General features: G+C 32.0%; 1 protein-coding gene across 1 annotated transcript in view; it reads left to right on the top strand.

Moving 5' to 3' along the window:
- The first annotated feature begins 275 nt into the window (after positions 1–275).
- Positions 276–21,321, top strand: part of LOC145248830 (rRNA 2'-O-methyltransferase fibrillarin-like) — a 26,233-nt gene continuing 5,187 nt past the window's right edge. Inside the window, exons 1-6 of the mRNA XM_080110526.1 lie at positions 276–416; positions 6,490–6,651; positions 9,751–9,762; positions 11,832–11,897; positions 14,309–14,403; positions 20,952–21,122. Of these exons, the coding sequence (XP_079966652.1) occupies positions 404–416; positions 6,490–6,651; positions 9,751–9,762; positions 11,832–11,897; positions 14,309–14,403; positions 20,952–21,122 (519 nt within the window). The 5' untranslated portion in view covers positions 276–403. The remainder of the gene's footprint in view (positions 417–6,489; positions 6,652–9,750; positions 9,763–11,831; positions 11,898–14,308; positions 14,404–20,951; positions 21,123–21,321) is intronic.

The following is a 21,321-nucleotide window of genomic DNA, read 5'->3' as shown; positions in this document are numbered from 1 at the left end:
AATGTAAACAAGAAACCAAAATCCAAATCTACATTTACAAGCGCTTTTTCCTGCATATACTATTTTGTAAACCCTATATTATACTATCAATCAGTAAGTTGAGAACCGACTACCAATCTGCAATTAATATGATCAGGTTGCGAGCATTCGTTGTGATCTGCGTCGCTCAGACACTAGCTGGTGAAGAAATCGATTTCAGATTTACAGCAAGCTAAAAAAAAAAAAAAAAAAAAAAAAAAAAAAAACTATAGATAAACGTAACGCCTGATAACGAGCATGCGCACAAGGTGTTTCCTGTCACGTGTCCCGGAAGTCTGCATGCGGCATTCTTAAAAATTAACGCACGTGGTGAACGAATCATTCAAGTCTGTTTCCGTAAAGGTCTCTTCCATTTTAAACAAACATGGCACCCCCAGGTAATAACATACATTATTTTTTAAAACATTTATATCTAATATTGTCTTTATAGTCTGTAGTTCATTATTTTGATCGCTTTATACATGAATCAATTTTTATATATACATTTTGATTTGATTTTCTCTCTAAAAAAAAACCTGTTGGCTAGCGTGGCACAATTCATGGTAAAGTTTCGACGAGTGATTTTTATTTTATTAATCTTAATTTCATCATTCTCTTTTGGGGGAAAAAAAAAAAAAAATCCTTTTCAAATTGCTTCCTAATAGAGCTCCCCCTGCTAACCCAGCAATTATACTACCAATTTATTATTATACATGCATTATTATATATTATACTTCACACGTGGTGAAATATGTGTGTGTGTGTATATATATTGTCTAAATTAATATAAATGTTAATTGATAGAATTTGGCCACAGTTTATAATTTTCAAAGTTTAATGAAATTATTAAAAAAAAAAACAAATCTCCCCAAGTTAAGAACGGCTTTCAGAATAAACACCCCCAACATCGAAAGCCGTACTTAACATGCGAGGTTCGAGGTGTTTATACTACGCTGGACACTGTCGTAAAAAAAAATACGAAATTGATTTAAATTTTGTACATAATTTCTTGTGTTTGTTGCGCGCATGTGTATACATTGTACATTTTTAAAAGATGTTTTTACATTATTCAGACATTTCTTAGCTAATAAAACAAAAACGGTGAAAAATAAATGCGCAATAAATGTTACCAAAGACCAGATAAGTTACTCTGGTTTGTTTTACTGTAAACAGAGGTAGGGAAAAAAAAAGTTAAAACACCAAATCATATCCAGGTAGGTAAATCTTGCTTTTGATAACATTTATTTAACCACTTTTTGAGACTTCTGTCTATGGTAAAACAAACGTGCGTTAATGGCCGTGAGTCACGTGGCGGCCATTGACGCTGTCGATCAGTGTTATCTTTTGCTGATGTTTTTATGTCCGCGTATGTACGATGCGTGAATAATAATAATAAAAAAAATACTCCGTGTTATACATGGTACAGTTAAACACTTGGTCGAATTTAAATGTGGGACTTATTCAGATCGATTAAAAACAAGCTCATAGATTCGAAAAAGTTATCCAAAAAAACAAAACAAACATAACAAATGTTATCAAAGTTACTTTTCTACATAACTGGATATTTTTTAGTGTTTTTATTTAATGTATTCGGCACGAAAAAACGGTGTTTACCGATATATTTGAAAAATACAAATGGCAGCAAATTCGCGGTTGGACACGGTAAGTTTGGGGAAAACGAGTTTAAACAAAAAAATTATACAAAATACTACTAGAAACTCACTCAATGTTACCGTGACATAAGGGGGGCATATATTCGGCGGGTTTCTAACAGTATTTTGTATAATTTGTTTGTTTGAACTCATTTTCCCGAACTTACCGTGTTCAACAGCGAGCATGCCGCCATTTTTCTTTTTAAAAAATATCGATAAACATTGTATGATTTTCAAATCGATTACACGTTTTAAAGTGAGTAAAACCACTAAAAACATTTTCAGATGGGTAGAAGAGTAACTTATCTTGCTTTTGATAACATTTTTTATATTTTTGCTTTTTAACCACTTTTTCGAATTTCTGTGTATATAGTAACACAAACCTCAAATCTCAGTCCACTTCAACCGAGGGAAAAAAAATACGACACATTTTGGGTCGAAATATAGCGTTTATTAGAATGGCCAACAAAATTTTAAGTGGGGTGAGGAGACGTTACTATTCTACCTAATTGAATAAGTTTTGTGGTTTAACTTTGTCTTTTAAACTTTTCTTAAATCAGGAAATTACATCGCCTTTTTAATAGCATAGTTCGTTTTAAAATCTCATTTTCTCACTCTCTCTCTCTCGTGTTAACGCTGACATTAATGGTATTAAAAATGATTTTTGAGTTAATTAGTAAAATAAAAAAAAAACAATAAAATAAAATTTGTAGATAACGCCGTGGCTACAAACTCTCATCTCCCTAAAATGAGATTCTATCTTAGGTAATACGTATGAATTCTCTGCAAATTTGGGCGGAAAAGAAACACTGTTGAGTGAGGGATCAATTTCATAAATTTAATCTAAAATGATCCTCCATTTCCGGACCGTTCAACTTTTTAGGACGTTTCTTTATATACTACTAATGCTAAGTCTGGCTGGAAAAGTGATAAAACGTCACGTGGTCAAATAAAAGTAGCACATTACCAAAAAGAAAAAAAAACTTGAATTTATCAAACGTTTTCTTTAATTGTCCAAAAATGCTAAAATGGCTTGGAAATAGGATCTTATGTTAATTTTGGTGTTAAGTTCCTTCTGTGTTTGTTTACAATCACGTCAGCTGATATTTGGGTTTGACTATGAAATGAATGCACTGAAAAAGTCACTGCTGATTATGGATTACCAAATTTAAAATATGCACACAAACTTGACTTTTTCAGAATAACGAAATATTTTTAAATTAGTGTATGATCAGTGGACTGGATGTCGCAAAGCCAATCAATCTGTACTATAAAGAATATTAATACATGGAGATGATGTATTCCTACATCTCCCTCTGGTGTTAAAGTTCCTTTAAGCCAGGTTTGTTAAATGGCTGTAGATTTTTCAATGCCCATGGCATCTGTGGAATATTCGCATTGGCCCTGACAATGGATATATCTGCTGCCCCCACAACAGCAAGAACTTGTCAAAAGTGGCGAACTAGAATTGGGATCCTCCGTCAGTACTGAGTTCTTTTGCTGTACCATAGGCTATAAAAATCTCTCTGAAAATTTTGAAATGGGCTGAATTCATCTCTGATTTTCTGCAATGGTAGATGCAGAGCCAGCAACTGAACCTATCCACAACAAGAAGATAACTGAAGTCTCCGATTTCAAAATAGTCACATTTTTTCAAATGGGAATGTAGGAAGATCATAGAAAGTGTTTCTGGCAGTTGAGTAGGCACATTTTCTGTGCAATCCTTGCGATGCTGCTGAATATTTTTGGTGATTCCTGGCCAATAAACAGAAACTTTTGTCCGATTCTGCATGGCATTGGCTCCCTGATTTGCCAACTGAAAATGCATCAAAACTCTGTTGCAAAGAGAACAAAAATAATGATGAGGTCATCTATGAGGGACAATTTATCACAAACATTCCAGTATTCCCGAAGGTGAGAAGGGAAAACCCTTCTGAATAATGTCAATGAGATCTTTGTACTGTGGGTCAGCTTGCGCCGCGATGCTGACTTGTTCCACAGTGACGTGTGATAGATTATCGATGGCCATAACTGTCATGGGCTTTGCAAATGTTTTGATGTGTTGATTTCTCCATTGGTAGGCTGTCCCGTGAATGTTGATGACAGTGCGGAATGTTCGGAAAGAAAACTGGAAAGTGCATCTGGTGTGCGTTTCTATTTACCAGGGGAATGTATCACATTGAATCTCCATGGAAGCGTTGACTCCTTTAATGATTGAAGTCGTGGGTTTAAGATGCTTGAAAATCCTCTGTCCTTAAAAGTTTCAAGTAACGTTTTGTGGTCAACACTTGCTGTTAATTCCTTGCATCCCAGTGTGAACCTTCAAGAATGCGAGAGGCTCCAGGAAAGAGGCAATGCTTTGCCTTCTGTTGGGCCGTAACGCGACTCTGTGGGAGTGGTAAAGCGTGATCTAGCAAAAACAATCCTCCAGCCGTCGTTACAGCAAACAGGAGACCTCAACTGGCATGTGCAGTATTTCTGCAACAACACATACCCGATCCCAGTCTTGCTCCAATCCGATTGGATACCAGTTTTTCATGGAGCATCTAATGAACATACACCTTTAACAAGTTGAATAATTTTGTACTTCGATTTTTCAAGCAATTGCGAAAGGTTGTCGTCCCAATAGAACACAAAATGGTTGCAAATTGTCGCTAACAGAATGCCCAGGCTGCTTGGTTAATCAAACCAAACCAAGATCTGGTGATCCTATTCGCAGTGCTATATAGGATCAGTGGATGTCGCAAAACCAATCAGTCAATCTGTAATAAAAACAATATTATTAATACATAGACGATGTATTCTTACAATTAGTAAACATTAATCAGAAGAGACTTTTCCAGAGCATCGGCAAGCCCAAATATCATCTGACGTACAGTCAGAACTTGGCTGTTAATTTTATATATGAAACTGATCCTTCGCGCTATTTCCTTTCCAATAAGCTTTTCGCTGTGTTCCTATAATCATTAAGATTTGCAATTTTCTTTTCTTTTTTTTTTCTTTTCTTTTTTTTTGTTTAACATCCATGATTTGTACAAATTTCCAAGGACGATAATTTGTTTCCTCAAATTCAAATGTTTTAATTGAATCGAGTTATTGTCCTTAACAGTTTGCGTAAATCCTGGGAAATTAGAAAGTTACAAAAAAATGGAAAGTGTTCAACTGAGCTTCAATCTATGGTCCCCCCTCGCCAAACTTTCACAAGAAACACTAGACTAGCTGAAAACATTATCAATAATTTTCCCCACTCTTTATCTGTGCCTAAACCTAAACATAGATTCCATGAGCAAAGCTTCTTTCTTAGAACTGCACGCCTGTGGAATTGTCTTCCGTTTTCCTGCTTTCCAGCTGTCTATAATATGGTTGTCTTCAAAGTTCAACGTGAACAAGTTTCTGATGAGCCGTTCCACTTAAGTTAACAAATTTACCAAACTTCCATTACTATCGATTACTATATTGTCCTTTTGACTACTCTACACTCTTTAACCCTTATCCTTGAGTGGCCCATCGGCCTTGATAAGTGGTGACGTCTATGTAAAAATAAAATAAAATAAAAATAAATACATTTTTTAGAAATTGCATCATTTCCGGTATTGTCAGTACAAGAGTTATGCCCCTTTTGTTGCAAAACTGATGTTATCCATATACTTTATGGATGTAACTGAAGTAAAATTCAAAATCGATTGAAATATTAAAATTTTTTCTTTTTACCATTCTTTATATATCAAATTTTGTTTTTTAAAACTTGAATTTTGTATGGAGAAGCCTTGGAAAAATATTTGAAAACTTTTTGAAAGTGAACGTTGAAAATCTGAACGCTGTCAATGAATGAGAAAAGTGTTCTCATGAATGTTTGCAATTATATTCAAAACGTTCTTGTTACGTCGGTACTTTTACAAGATTGATTTTAAACAAAATGACAAAATAATTTAGATAGATGAATATTAGATGACTCATTTCCAATCCAGGAAACGGCAATTCTTCTCCCTTTACCAGAAACATTGCTCATGGAATGTAAGGACAAACTGAAGGAAGCAATATATCCGATTAAATTGAATCCTCCTACATATTTTAAGTACAATAGAATATGTTGGTGACATATATGACAATTCACTGTTCTAATATGAATATTCGTATTGACTAGGTCTGAAAGTTGCTCTCCAGAATGAGATTTAGTTTTCAAGGCATCAATTGAACTCCTCCGATTCTTGGACACTAAATGTTGCTTGATCTAAGACACGATTAATCATACACTAAAATAATGTTATTAGTTGGTCTAATATATGAAGAGACTATGTAACGAACAATTCTGCATGATTGGCTTCAGCGCATATTTGCAGTTTTCAACACTTGACTTCTGGCACTCGTTAGACAATCCTACCCAAAACAGGCCTGATGATTAGTTGGCCAAAACATAGTGAGACAACAACTATGGAAGGCAGTAACTACTGAGGATACGGTTAAGACTCGGCATTTCTATCCAGTCACGGTTAATCACCTGAAGAAGGCCAGATGATGAGTTTGCCGAAATGTGGTGAAACAACGATTGTGAAGACGCGGATAACAGTCCGCAAATTAATAAAATAAACTAGGCCTAGTATTACAATGAAACTAGCGTCCGCTTTGGATTAGAGCTTCTGATTGTAATGAATAAGCAAACATGGTTTATGAACTTTTTTGACGATTCCACCAATTGATGATGGATTATCCAAGGAAAACATCCGTACTCGTTTGATGAAATTGTATTTTTTTTTTTATTTTTTTTTTTTTTTGGCCTTCGTATTTTTAATATACTTTTTATTTTAAAAATTTTTTGCAGGATTTTCACCAAGAGGTGGAGGTGGTCGAGGCTTTGGTGGTCGCGGAGGTGGCCGGGGTGGCAGAGGAGGCTTTGGTGGTCGTGGAGGTGGCCGTGGCGGCTTTGGTGATCGTGGTGGCAGAGGTGGTCGCGGTGGCTTTGGCGATCGTGGCAGAGGAGGCCGTAAGTTTCCCCCCCTTTTTTTTTTTTTTTTAAATACTCTTGATTTAAAAATATCTCCACCTACTCGCTAGATTAATCAACATTTACTAATAAGTACAGTTTTAGCCACCTTACAATAATGGCACGTTATGAATTAGATTTTAAAGATGACTTTATAAACTTGTCTTAATTTTCGATTTGGATAAATTTATATTTCATTATTAATCATTAAATTTGATAAATCTACGATAGTTGTGTATTTATAATACTAATTTTCTACTCTGTAATAAAAACCTGTGTGTTATATATTTTCAAGTATGTCTGATTGAACACGATAGTTATTCTTTTTTCCGATTTTTCTGGATATCTTTTTTTTAAAAAACAAAAAAAAAACTATAAATACACCAAGCCTCAAAGAAAAACGATAACAACAATCGCTCCTGATGATAATCAGACGCACTGATAGAAAGCACTTGATAAGAAAATGGCTGAACAACAACTTTTGGGTGCCATTTTATACAACATGCCAGTGGGTATAAAAAAGACCGCTCGGCAAATGGAAAAGATATCCAGAAAAATCTGAAAAAAGAATAACTGTCATGTTCAATCAGATGTGCTTGAATAATGATTTGCTGTCAAAATATATATAAAATAAAATATGTATCAAGTGTGCTTGAAAGCCAAGTCACAACATATTTAGAAAATAAACAAATATTATACTTGCTAGAAATCTTGATTTCAAGCAAGTAGAATATTTATTTTCCTAATATTGCGTTGTGATTTGGTTTTCGAGTGCACTTTGTGCATATTTTATTCAAATTAAATCAACGTTTCTATAATGGAACTCACGCCCTTGACGTGTGTATTTCATTGAACAGCAAGGATAATTCCTGTTTGTTTCTTTTGCCATCTGTTTTTTTTTTATACAGTCAAATGGAAGAAACGGATCGCAAAAGAAACAAATCTGAGTTATCTCTGCCATTCAATGAAACATGCATAAGAGAAAAAATGTCACTCAAATATATGTAATTGTGTGTGTATGTATGTAATATATATATATATATACACACATATATATATACATAGTAAGTTATAAAATATATATGGCAAATAAGCTACACTGAATATTCCGCGTTTCATCCCCTCTAGGAGTCTTCAGGCTTATGCACACACTTGATCTTGTCACAAAAAAGTTATTGAGTAAAATGCATTTTGTACTTAGAAATGTTCATTTAGTAATGAAAAATTACTGGCATAATTCTATGACTTTATAAATATTTAAGTATTATATCTCCAGAAATAGTGGCTGTAAACCTGAGCGAAACATTTTTTTTTTTTTTTTAAGATATACATTGTATCTCTATTATATAAAGTCACTTTGTGTGTGTGAGTTCCTCATAGGTCCCCAAATTGCTGAGTTTATCTTTTTGCAAATTTCATACAAAGGTAATGTATATGTCTGGCAGTGTTCTTAGATATGCTTTGTACAGAAATGCATCCGATAAATATCAAATCAAAAAAATCCGATCCTAAAAAGTTTTTTTTTTCCTTTATAGATAAAAAATAATTTTTATATGTTACACCGACAAGGGAGGTAATAAAATCTTAGCAAATCGTTTCTTAAAAAAACAGATTTATTGTCATTTGGAGATGTAGGTCAGTGGTAAGATATTCGACTACAGATCGAATGGTCCCTCTGTTTAAGCCCGGGTATACGTCACCATTTTATTTTAATTTTTTTTTCTTAATGAATTCAATTTATGATGAAAGAGGTACCATTTTAAAATTGCCACAAATCATTTCTTTATTTGCATACTTTAAAACTAAACATTAATCAGAAGTGACTTTTCCAGGGCATTCATCTTTAAGCACAAATATTTATTTTTCATTTTATATATATATATATTTTTTTTTTTTTTTTGCGAATTAGTCCACCTCCTAATAAATAATATTCAATAGATTTATTCTATAATAATACATATGCATAAATATATGTTTAAGCGTATTGTACGACCGGGCAATGCCAGTCATCCAGCTAGTGATATATATATATATATATATATATATTGGCTGAACTTGAAATACTTTCAGATTATAGCTTGTATAATATTGTAAAATTAAAGTCCATATAAATATTAGTAGCAATATTTATAAAACAATCCTGATCAGTTAAAGAAACTCAATATGCGAGATAGAACAATATTATAAATTAAAATTTGGAATTAAATTCAATAAACTAAAATTTCTGATAAATTTATTCGACAAGGAATACAAGAATATAAAGATTTTTTAAATTCTTGTAGTCCTTGTTGAATAATAAATTTATTGCAAAATTTTATTTAATTCCTGTGAGTGAAAAAAAAATTGTATATTTAGTACATAATGCTTCTCTTTTTAATTTTTTTTTTTCTTTTTTTATATATCTTAACTACTCGTAAAATGCAGTTAAATAATAACAAAGAGACTTGCATGCCATCATATTGTATCAAAAGAAAAAAAATGCTGCGCAGTCAACGTGCATAAGTTGAGGAGGGGAACAAAAAAATGTATGCATAACTTAAGTTTGTAAGAGAACACGTTATCAGACGGCGCAGATGTAATGATGTTGCAGATTTAGCTTTTTAAAATGAAACTACAAATCGACCATTCGCGCATGCATGATTTACAAATGGCGTCGAAACCAACATTTTTACCCCCCAAGCAACAATAATTTCATCAAATGTTGGCAAACTTCAAGAATTAAATGGAGTTATCTCCCTTGCTGCCCCCCTCCTTGTAGATGGACTTGCCTATATGGTCTTGTTGCAATAACTCTCATTAAAAATTGATTTTCCTGTTAAAAAAAAAAAACTACTTGATTACATGAAGCAATTTTTTTTTTTTTTATAACTTCATTCCATTACATACATGATAAAGATTTTTGTTTTTATTTAATGTCGTTTGCTTAACTTCATAAACACAGTTTTCAGTTGTTTTTTTTTGTTTTTTTTTTTTTTTCACTATTTAAAAAACATTATGTAAATATATTTTTGATTGTGATGTAAATTTTTGTCTTTTTTATGGACCCTTATTCCTTAATTGAAATGTCAACTATTTTTTTTCTTTTTCTTTCTTATTCAGGTGGTGGCCGAGGTAAGTGACAACTTTTTTGAAAATTTCAATTCATCTTTGCGAATTTTTGATAATTATTTTCCTAATCTTAACAAGCAAATCTTTAACCTGTGTTTACTGTTTAAAAATACGACTCATTTTAAAAAATTATATTTCATGACTAAATTATTGAAATGGATAAATCGGAAAGATTTTTTTAATCGATTCTTAGCTCTATTAACATCAAAACTGGTTGTGTTTATTTAATTCTGTGATGCAACATAAGATTTTGTCTGTAATGTGTATGTATTGTGGTTTTTTTTTTTTTTTTTTTTTTTTTTTTTTTTTTTTTTTTTTGTATTGTGGTTTTTTTTTTTGTATTGTAAAAACTGAACATAATTTTGGTTCGTTCTTTATTTTTTCATCACGTTGAAAATTATTTTCGTCATATATTTATATATATTTCTTGTGGTCTCTTAGTCTTACTGGATTCCAGGACAAGAATTCATCTAACTTGGTGCTCTTACAAATAGGTAACATTACTTGGAGAAGGTTCACCATTCTTCATAAAAGCCAGTGTGAGTTCTATAACAAGATCTTATTTGGGTCGTGAATATGATATGATTTTAAATATTTAATTGGGTTTACTTGTAGTGAAAAGTATCCTCATGCCAGGTTGTTCTGATAAACCCCTGTGCACAGATAGGCCTTTAGACACTCGAGGACAGCATCTAGTAGGCATTCAAGTTCTATCCTCCAGAATAAATTCATTGTGTGATTGATAAAAATACATGGAAAGTAGTCAAGTTTCAACTTTGCACTTTTTCCATGTATTTCAATACTATGGCGGCCATTTAAAAAAACACAACGTGAGAACTAAGATATTTTTTATGTTATTACTTTCAGTAACATCGGGGGGGGGGCTAGACATTAGACACAAGTTCTTTGTATGCATTTATCTGCAGCAAAACTCTAAATCTGATATACAAAATGTTTTTGTTTTTAATTTTTTTTGGGGGGGGGGGCATTTAACCGATACTGCCAGAGAGCTATCAGATAAAATTTTGTCTTGTTTTTAAATCCTTGTTTCCAAAAACAACTTCCATGACATGTATTGAAAGTTTTTCAGCCTTTAAAACTATATGCAAAAAAAAAATTTTTTTTCATCCAAAGTTCGTCATTGAAAACTCCTTTCAATTAAACTCTTGCAATCAGTTGGCTTCCAAGAAGGACCATTATTTGTTTACCATGAAAAACTGTATCTGAGATTTAAAAACAAGTCTGTATTTTGTCTCCTGCCTCCCCAGCAGTATGAATCAAACATTACTTCTCTCCCTTTAACAAAAATAAAAACGTTCTGAATATTGGATCCAGATTTCTTTCCTGTAGAGATATGTCGTAGTTTTGATAGTAAAATGTATAGGATATGGTTCTTTTTCTCCCTACAAGGTCCAGACTTTATTTTAATTTTCTTATCACTTTGTTTTTCCTGGGGATGGGGCATTCTACCGGATGCCAAACATTCTCCCATTAGTTTAGTTACTCAAACCAAGAGACCTTTAAGATTCTAACCATCCCTTTAAGTGCTATTGTTTGTATTTCTTTTGCACTTGGTTCACCGGGTATATTGAAATTCTTTTTCATTAGTCCGGTTGCTCCTATAATGACCGGTATAATTGATACCTTAAGATTCCAGTTTTCATGTCATACATAAGTCCTTGGTATTTTGTTATTTTCTCTCAGAATTGGTTAATTTATTACTATCAAGACTGCTATGGTGGGTGGGTGGGTGTGTGTGTGTGTGTGTGTGTGTGTTTTTATAAGCTAGAGTACACTCAATTTAGTGTACTTGCTTCTCAAAAACCTGGAGGGGACATAAACATGTGATTTGTGTTTATTATTGTCTTGTAATTTTAAGATTATCAATTGTTTAATTATGATTTTCTGTAAACTATTAAACACTATATTTTTTGTTAAAAAAAAAAAAAATTTGAGTAGCTCACTTAAACCGACATCCAAGATCTATAAATGTGATGCTATTTCTGTTAGACATTTGTGTGTGAAAATTTAAATGATTTTCAACCAAAAAAAATTTTTACCTTCTGTTTCAGGTGGCAGAGGACGTGGTGGTATGAGAGGCGGAAAAAATGTGGTCATCGAGCCTCATCGACATCAAGGTAAGATTCTTAGGCTCTTAAAAATTCAGTATGTTATTGCTATACATATCATGAGATGACTGACCCATTTTTATGATTTTAAGGTTCAAATGAACAGCTACAGCAGGAATTAGAATACACTGTACAAAAGTCTGATTGTCACAGCTGGTGAATTTCAAAAATGCAATTTGGACATGAGGACACTTTAGAAGAATGATATGCAAGAAAATTCTGTTTTAAACTTGAAAAAAAAATGACGCAAACATATGGAATGCTTCAGACTGCTTTTGGACTCTCACATGAATCGACCATCAGTTTTTAAGTGGAATTAGAGATTCAAGGAAGGCAAGGAGTTTGAGGAATGATGAGATGTGGGAGGAGTAAGGAAGTCAGAATTCTAGAGTTGATTGGCCAAATAAAGAATTTAATGTTTAAGAACAGTCATGTCTCTCTAGACAATAAGGGCTCAATGTGATGTTAGTGTTGGAACTGTACACATGATTATTCGCGAGGAACTGAAGATGCAGTAGATCTGCGCAAGAGTGCTCCATCCTCGTCACAAACTTTTTGACTAAGATGGCCATCAAGACAGTTCTCTCCCTATAGTCTAGACCTTGCTCCCTGTGACTTTTGGTCATTTCCTAAACTCTATGAAAACCTTAGAGGCTGTCGGTATGTGGCAATTCAGAAGATGAAAGAGGCTGGACAAGGGTCATTGATGTGCTCACACAAGAGGACTTCCAGAAGTTAATGGAACAGTACAAGTAGTGCATTGCAGCCAGAGGAGATTACTTCGAAGGAGACTAGAGTTTAATGTGTATTATCATATGAAAGAAAAAAATCTGGAAACTTATTGAAGGCACCTCATATCTATGTATGATTATATTAAGAAATATAATCTGCTTAATACTTAAAAAATACAAAAACGGTTGTTAAATAATCCATAGGAGTTGATATGCCATAAAATCAATCCATCTTTAATTTTCATTTTGCCAACTTAACTACTAGGCCACTGTAACTGTTAACGACACAAGCTGACAACCTGGGTGTACCAAGTTCGAATCCAGTTCGTCCCACAAAAAATCACTTTCACTTATGATGTTGGCAACCTTCACATGGTCTCTCCCGCAGCTAGAAAGAATTCTGACTATAAAAATATCGGAAAATCCGTCTGTTACTTTTTTACTCATATCATGTTTAATGTTTGTGCAAAATTAAAAAAAATTCTAAGACGTAGTTATTGAGAAAAGTATGAACGGACAAGGGTGAATTTACGGGTCCATCCTCCTTTTGTTGGGAGGAGGGGGGGGCAAAAGGTGAAATGTGGGTGGGGGTATCTACCTTTTTATTACATCTAGAGTCCTAAATCTGATCAGATGAGAAAGAAAAGAACTAATTGGATAACTGGAGATACAAGTAGAAAGCAGACGTGACGTGTAACCAAGCTGGGGGTGGGCCAGGCACACAGGCAGATGAAAGTATGCTAACCCCCAAGTCCTAGTGGTTATACTTATACATTGTCTACTTATGGTCCTTTTCAAAACGTAACCAGACACTTCCTGATCACTGGACATTACTGCTAATATTCAGAGCGCACAAGACCTGCTTTAAGTCCGTGTGGCAATGCCTTCAACTCATTGGATGGCATGTGACTTTATTGGACAGGTCTCTGAGCTGACCGTTTGTTGTGGTTGGGTTCCTCCTTTGTCTACAGAAGTGGTTGGCGTCAGGTTCAGGATAGATCTGAAATCAACTGTTAATCTTGAACTACAATGATCAATAATTAATGAAAACGTCAGAGAAAGAAAAGTTCAGTTTTTTTTTTTTTTTTTTTTTTTTTTTTTTCTTCAAAATTTAAGAAAAACAAAACTTTGGATTTAGGATTTCAACCTAATTCAGCTTCCATTGCCAGTTTCCCAATGGGACTCATGGTTATCTGGCTAATCGTTTGGGCATGAGAAAGTCTCTTTTTTTTTTTTTTTTTTTTTTTTTTTTCCCCCCCCTGCTTTGCTCTTTCGGGAAGGGAGCCAGCCCAAAGCCAACATGTGCCACGGGTAGGCTAGCAGACAAAACTTTCTTATCAGCTAAAACAAGTGTTGTTGTTTTTTTTTTTTTTTTTTTTTTTTTTTTTTTTTTTTTTTTTTAATTCATAATTTCCCCCTCCTCTCTATATGAGATCACCATTTCACCCTCTTCTTTTTTTACCTCTTTCTTCTGAATCTTTCCTTTTTTCTTTGTTCCCGCTGATGTCCTTTTATCTTTCTCTCTCAATATCTCTTTCCTTTTCTCCCTCTCCTTTTTGAAGTCTGTTTTCTTTCTTTTTCTTAAGAGTACCCTCCCAGTTATTTGAAAAAATTTTGCAAATTTGTTTTCTAATAATCGTGACTTTCATCTTTGTGCGCGTATACAAATGATTTTTTTTTTTTCTGCAGGTGTATTTATTGCTCGTGGAAAGGAAGATGCTCTTGTAACCAAAAACATGGTTGTTGGAGATTCTGTCTACGGAGAGAAGAAAATTGTTGTTGAGGTAAGTTTAGCTTTCCATTTTATTCTTGGGAATGCACGATTCACGTAATTGTTGTTGCACCCTATGACATTGCCCGTGCGTCGGCTCAAATCTTCATATACATATTATACACATTTTGTCGGTTCAAATCTTCATATACATATTATACACATTTTGTCGGTTCAAATCTTCATATAACTATTATACACATTTTGTCGGTTCAAATCTTCATATACATATTATACACATTTTGTCGGTTCAAATCTTCATATACATATTATACACATTTTGTCGGTTCAAATCTTCATATACATATTATACACATTTTGTCGGTTCAAATCTTCATATACATATTATACACATTTTGTCGGTTCAAATCTTCATATACATATTATACACATTTTGTCGGTTCAAATCTTCATATACATATTATACACATTTTGTCGGTTCAAATCTTCATATACATATTATACACATTTTGTCGGTTCAAATCTTCATATACATATTATACACATTTTGTCGGTTCAAATCTACATATACATATTATACACATTTTGTCGGTTCAAATCTTCATATACATATTATACACATTTTGTCGGTTCAAATCTTCATATACATATTATACACATTTTGTCGGTTCAAATCTTCATATACATATTATACACATTTTGTCGGTTCAAATCTTCATATACATATTATACACATTTTGTCGGTTCAAATCTTCATATACATATTATACACATTTTGTCGGCTCAAATCTTCATATACATATTATACACATTTTGTCGGCTCAAATCTTCATATACATATTATACACATTTTGTCGGTTCAAATCTTCATATACATATTATACACATTTTGTCGGTTCAAATCTTCATATACATATTATACACATTTTGTCGGCTCAAATCTTCATATACATATTATACACATTTTGTCGGCTCAAATCTTCATATACATATTATACACATTTTTTCGGCTCAAATCTTCATATACATATTATACACATTTTGTCGGCTCAAATCTTCATATACATATTATACACATTTTGTCGGCTCAAATCTTCATATACATATTATACACATTTTGTCGGCTCAAATCTTCATATACATATTATACACATTTTGTCGGCTCAAATCTTCATATACATATTATACACATTTTGTCGGCTCAAATCTTCATATACATATACACATTTTGTCGGTTCAAATCTTCATATACATATTATACACATTTTGTCGGTTCAAATCTTCATATACATATTATACACATTTTGTCGGTTCAAATCTTCATATACATATTATACACATTTTGTCGGTTCAAATCTTCATATACATATTATACACATTTTGTCGGTTCAAATCTTCATATACATATTATACACATTTTGTCGGTTCAAATCTTCATATACATATTATACACATTTTGTCGGTTCAAATCTTCATATACATATTATACACATTTTGTCGGTTCAAATCTTCATATACATATTATACACATTTTGTCGGTTCAAATCTTCATATACATATTATACACATTTTGTCGGTTCAAATCTTCATATACATATTATACACATTTTGTCGGTTCAAATCTTCATATACATATTATACACATTTTGTCGGTTCAAATCTTCATATACATATTATACACATTTTGTCGGTTCAAATCTTCATATACATATTATACACATTTTGTCGGTTCAAATCTTCATATACATATTATACACATTTTGTCGGTTCAAATCTTCATATACATATTATACACATTTTGTCGGCTCAAATCTTCATATACATATTATACACATTTTGTCGGCTCAAATCTTCATATACATATTATACACATTTTGTCGGCTCAAATCTTCATATACATATTATACACATTTTGTCGGCTCAAATCTTCATATACATATTATACACATTTTGTCGGCTCAAATCTTCATATACATATACACATTTTGTCGGTTCAAATCTTCATATACATATTATACACATTTTGTCGGTTCAAATCTTCATATACATATTATACACATTTTGTCGGTTCAAATCTTCATATACATATTATACACATTTTGTCGGTTCAAATCTTCATATACATATTATACACATTTTGTCGGTTCAAATCTTCATATACATATTATACACATTTTGTCGGTTCAAATCTTCATATACATATTATACACATTTTGTCGGTTCAAATCTTCATATACATATTATACACATTTTGTCGGTTCAAATCTTCATATACATATTATACACATTTTGTCGGTTCAAATCTTCATATACATATTATACACATTTTGCCGGTTCAAATCTTCATATACATATTATACACATTTTGTCGGTTCAAATCTTCATATACATATTATACACATTTTGTCGGCTCAAATCTTCATATACATATTATACACATTTTTTCGGCTCAAATCTTCATATACATATTATACACATTTTGTCGGCTCAAATCTTCATATACATATTATACACATTTTGTCGGTTCAAATCTTCATATACATATTATACACATTTTGTCGGTTCAAATCTTCATATACATATTATACACATTTTGTCGGTTCAAATCTTCATATACATATTATACACATTTTGTCGGTTCAAATCTTCATATACATATTATACACATTTTGTCGGTTCAAATCTTCATATACATATTATACACATTTTGTCGGTTCAAATCTTCATATACATATTATACACATTTTGTCGGCTCAAATCTTCATATACATATTATACACATTTTGTCGGCTCAAATCTTCATATACATATTATACACATTTTGTCGGCTCAAATCTTCATATACATATTATACACATTTTGTCGGCTCAAATCTTCATATACATATTATACACATTTTGTCGGCTCAAATCTTCATATACATATTATACACATTTTGTCGGTTCAAATCTTCATATACATATTATACACATTTTGTCGGTTCAAATCTTCATATACATATTATACACATTTTGTCGGTTTAAATCTTCATATACATATTATACACATTTTGTCGGTTCAAATCTTCATATACATATTATACACATTTTGTCGGTTCAAATCTTCATATACATATTATACACATTTTGTCGGTTCAAATCTTCATATACATATTATACACATTTTGTCGGTTCAAATCTTCATATACATATTATACACATTTTGTCGGTTCAAATCTTCATATACATATTATACACATTTTGTCGGTTCAAATCTTCATATACATATTATACACATTTTGTCGGTTCAAATCTTCATATACATATTATACACATTTTGTCGGTTCAAATCTTCATATACATATTATACACATTTTGTCGGCTCAAATCTTCATATACATATTATACACATTTTGTCGGCTCAAATCTTCATATACATATTATACACATTTTTTCGGCTCAAATCTTCATATACATATTATACACATTTTGTCGGCTCAAATCTTCATATACATATTATACACATTTTGTCGGTTCAAATCTTCATATACATATTATACACATTTTGTCGGTTCAAATCTTCATATACATATTATACACATTTTGTCGGTTCAAATCTTCATATACATATTATACACATTTTGTCGGTTCAAATCTTCATATACATATTATACACATTTTGTCGGTTCAAATCTTCATATACATATTATACACATTTTGTCGGTTCAAATCTTCATATACATATTATACACATTTTGTCGGTTCAAATCTTCATATACATATTATACACATTTTGTCGGTTCAAATCTTCATATACATATTATACACATTTTGTCGGTTCAAATCTTCATATACATATTATACACATTTTTTCGGCTCAAATCTTCATATACATATTATACACATTTTTTCGGCTCAAATCTTCATATACATATTATACACATTTTGTCGGCTCAAATCTTCATATACATATTATACACATTTTGTCGGCTCAAATCTTCATATACATATTATACACATTTTGTCGGTTCAAATCTTCATATACATATTATACACATTTTGTCGGTTCAAATCTTCATATACATATTATACACATTTTGTCGGCTCAAATCTTCATATACATATTATACACATTTTGTCGGCTCAAATCTTCATATACATATTATACACATTTTGTCGGCTCAAATCTTCATATACATATTATACACATTTTGTCGGCTCAAATCTTCATATACATATTATACACATTTTGTCGGCTCAAATCTTCATATACATATTATACACATTTTGTCGGCTCAAATCTTCATATACATATTATACACATTTTGTCGGCTCAAATCTTCATATACATATTATACACATTTTGTCGGCTCAAATCTTCATATACATATTATACACATTTTGTCGGCTCAAATCTTCATATACATATTATACACATTTTGTCGGCTCAAATCTTCATATACATATTATACACATTTTGTCGGCTCAAATCTTCATATACATATTATACACATTTTGTCGGCTCAAATCTTCATATACATATTATACACATTTTGTCGGCTCAAATCTTCATATACATATTATACACATTTTGTCGGCTCAAATCTTCATATACATATTATACACATTTTGTCGGCTCAAATCTTCATATACATATTATACACATTTTGTCGGCTCAAATCTTCATATACATATTATACACATTTTGTCGGCTCAAATCTTCATATACATATTATACACATTTTGTCGGCTCAAATCTTCATATACATATTATACACATTTTGTCGGCTCAAATCTTCATATACATATTATACACATTTTGTCGGCTCAAATCTTCATATACATATTATACACATTTTGTCGGCTCAAATCTTCATATACATATTATACACATTTTGTCGGCTCAAATCTTCATATACATATTATACACATTTTGTCGGTTCAAATCTTCATATACATATTATACACATTTTGTCGGTTCAAATCTTCATATACATATTATACACATTTTGTCGGTTCAAATCTTCATATACATATTATACACATTTTGTCGGCTCAAATCTTCATATACATATTATACACATTTTGTCGGCTCAAATCTTCATATACATATTATACACATTTTGTCGGCTCAAATCTTCATATACATATTATACACATTTTGTCGGCTCAAATCTTCATATACATATTATACACATTTTGTCGGCTCAAATCTTCATATACATATTATACACATTTTGTCGGCTCAAATCTTCATATACATATTATACACATTTTGTCGGCTCAAATCTTCATATACATATTATACACATTTTGTCGGTTCAAATCTTCATATACATATTATACACATTTTGTCGGCTCAAATCTTCATATACATATTATACACATTTTGTCGGCTCAAATCTTCATATACATATTATACACATTTTGTCGGCTCAAATCTTCATATACATATTATACACATTTTGTCGGCTCAAATCTTCATATACATATTATACACATTTTGTCGGCTCAAATCTTCATATACATATACACATTTTGTCGGTTCAAATCTTCATATACATATTATACACATTTTGTCGGTTCAAATCTTCATATACATATTATACACATTTTGTCGGTTCAAATCTTCATATACATATTATACACATTTTGTCGTTTCAAATCTTCATATACATATTATACACATTTTGAACTTAAATTTGATGTGTACATGCATATCTGAATTAGATGGCAACGCTGAAAAGAAGTCTTTAAATGCTCATCAGACATTACAAAATATAAATGTTTGAGTTGGCGGAGAGGTTGGGTTCACAGATGTCTAGAAGAGATAAGTGATTTGTTCGGATAATTATATATTATGACTGATTTAAAACAATTTTGGTGCTTATTTTAGAAATTAAACAAAAATTAAAAGCAAAAATAGAGAAAAGTTTGTTTTGCATTTTCACCCCAAACAAGGCACAGTACAACTTGGATGGAGGAGGCTACTATCTGGGACATAATTTTCAGGGATACTATGTGGGGAGTTGTGCAGCAAGATGTTACATTATGCTTGAACTGCTCCATGTCAGTACAGTTAGGGAAGCAGGAACCTGGAAGGGAATTCCAAAGTCCAGCAGTCTTAGGGAAAAAAACTGTTCAAGTAGAAGGCTTTCTGGCATCCGGGGATATCTACTGTGTAGGGGTGGGATTTTGCGGTTTGTCGGTATTTACATCGAAGTGTTGTGGGGTATGATGTACGTATTCGTCACGGAATGAATTTGTATTCTACAAATCACATAAGTTGATTTGAGGGGGGGGGTTTGTTTTGTTTTTTTTAACTCATCAAATCCAATTTTTTAACTTTACTGAACATGATTTTTGATCGACCATGTTTATTCAGCATAAAGAGGAAGACAACTTCATTCAAACTATCAAAATCAAATTCAATGAATATATTTAGTATTAGAATGAGTAAAAGTTTGTTTTTTTTCTTTTGTTAAAAAAAAAACTATTTGATCAAATTACATGATTTTTCAAATGTGACCTTTTTGTTTTGTAACGTATGTATATCAAGATTTTTTTTTTTTGTATTTTTGTTTTTTTATATAATTGTAATTTTAATATTCTTTTAACTCAGGAAGGAGAAAATAAAATTGAGTACAGAGCGTGGAATCCATTTAGGTCCAAATTGGCAGCTGCCATTCTTGGTGGCATCGACAATATTCACATGAAACCTGGAAGCAAAGTCTTGTACCTTGGTGCTGCTTCTGGAACCACAGTAAGCCATGTATCAGATCTTGTTGGACCAGTAAGTAAAGATTTATTTTTCTTATTTTCTATGTCAACTATGTTTTATCGTTGAGGGGAGTGACTCTTGGATAAAAGTGCAGAGACCTTGAGGTGACAGAGCAGGGGAAATTTAAACGTTTCAAGAAAAAGTTTGATGCAAACCATCAACAATGATCTTAGTGTAATTGTAACGTAATCAATCCTTCAGACTGCCGAGC

This window comes from Euprymna scolopes, chromosome 27 (genome assembly GCF_053919585.1).
Source record: "Euprymna scolopes isolate OS-2025 chromosome 27, ASM5391958v1, whole genome shotgun sequence".
Lineage (NCBI taxonomy): Eukaryota > Metazoa > Mollusca > Cephalopoda > Sepiida > Sepiolidae > Euprymna > Euprymna scolopes.
The sequence above is the reverse complement of the archived record's forward strand: the minus strand, read 5'-3'. Positions and strand labels throughout refer to the sequence as shown.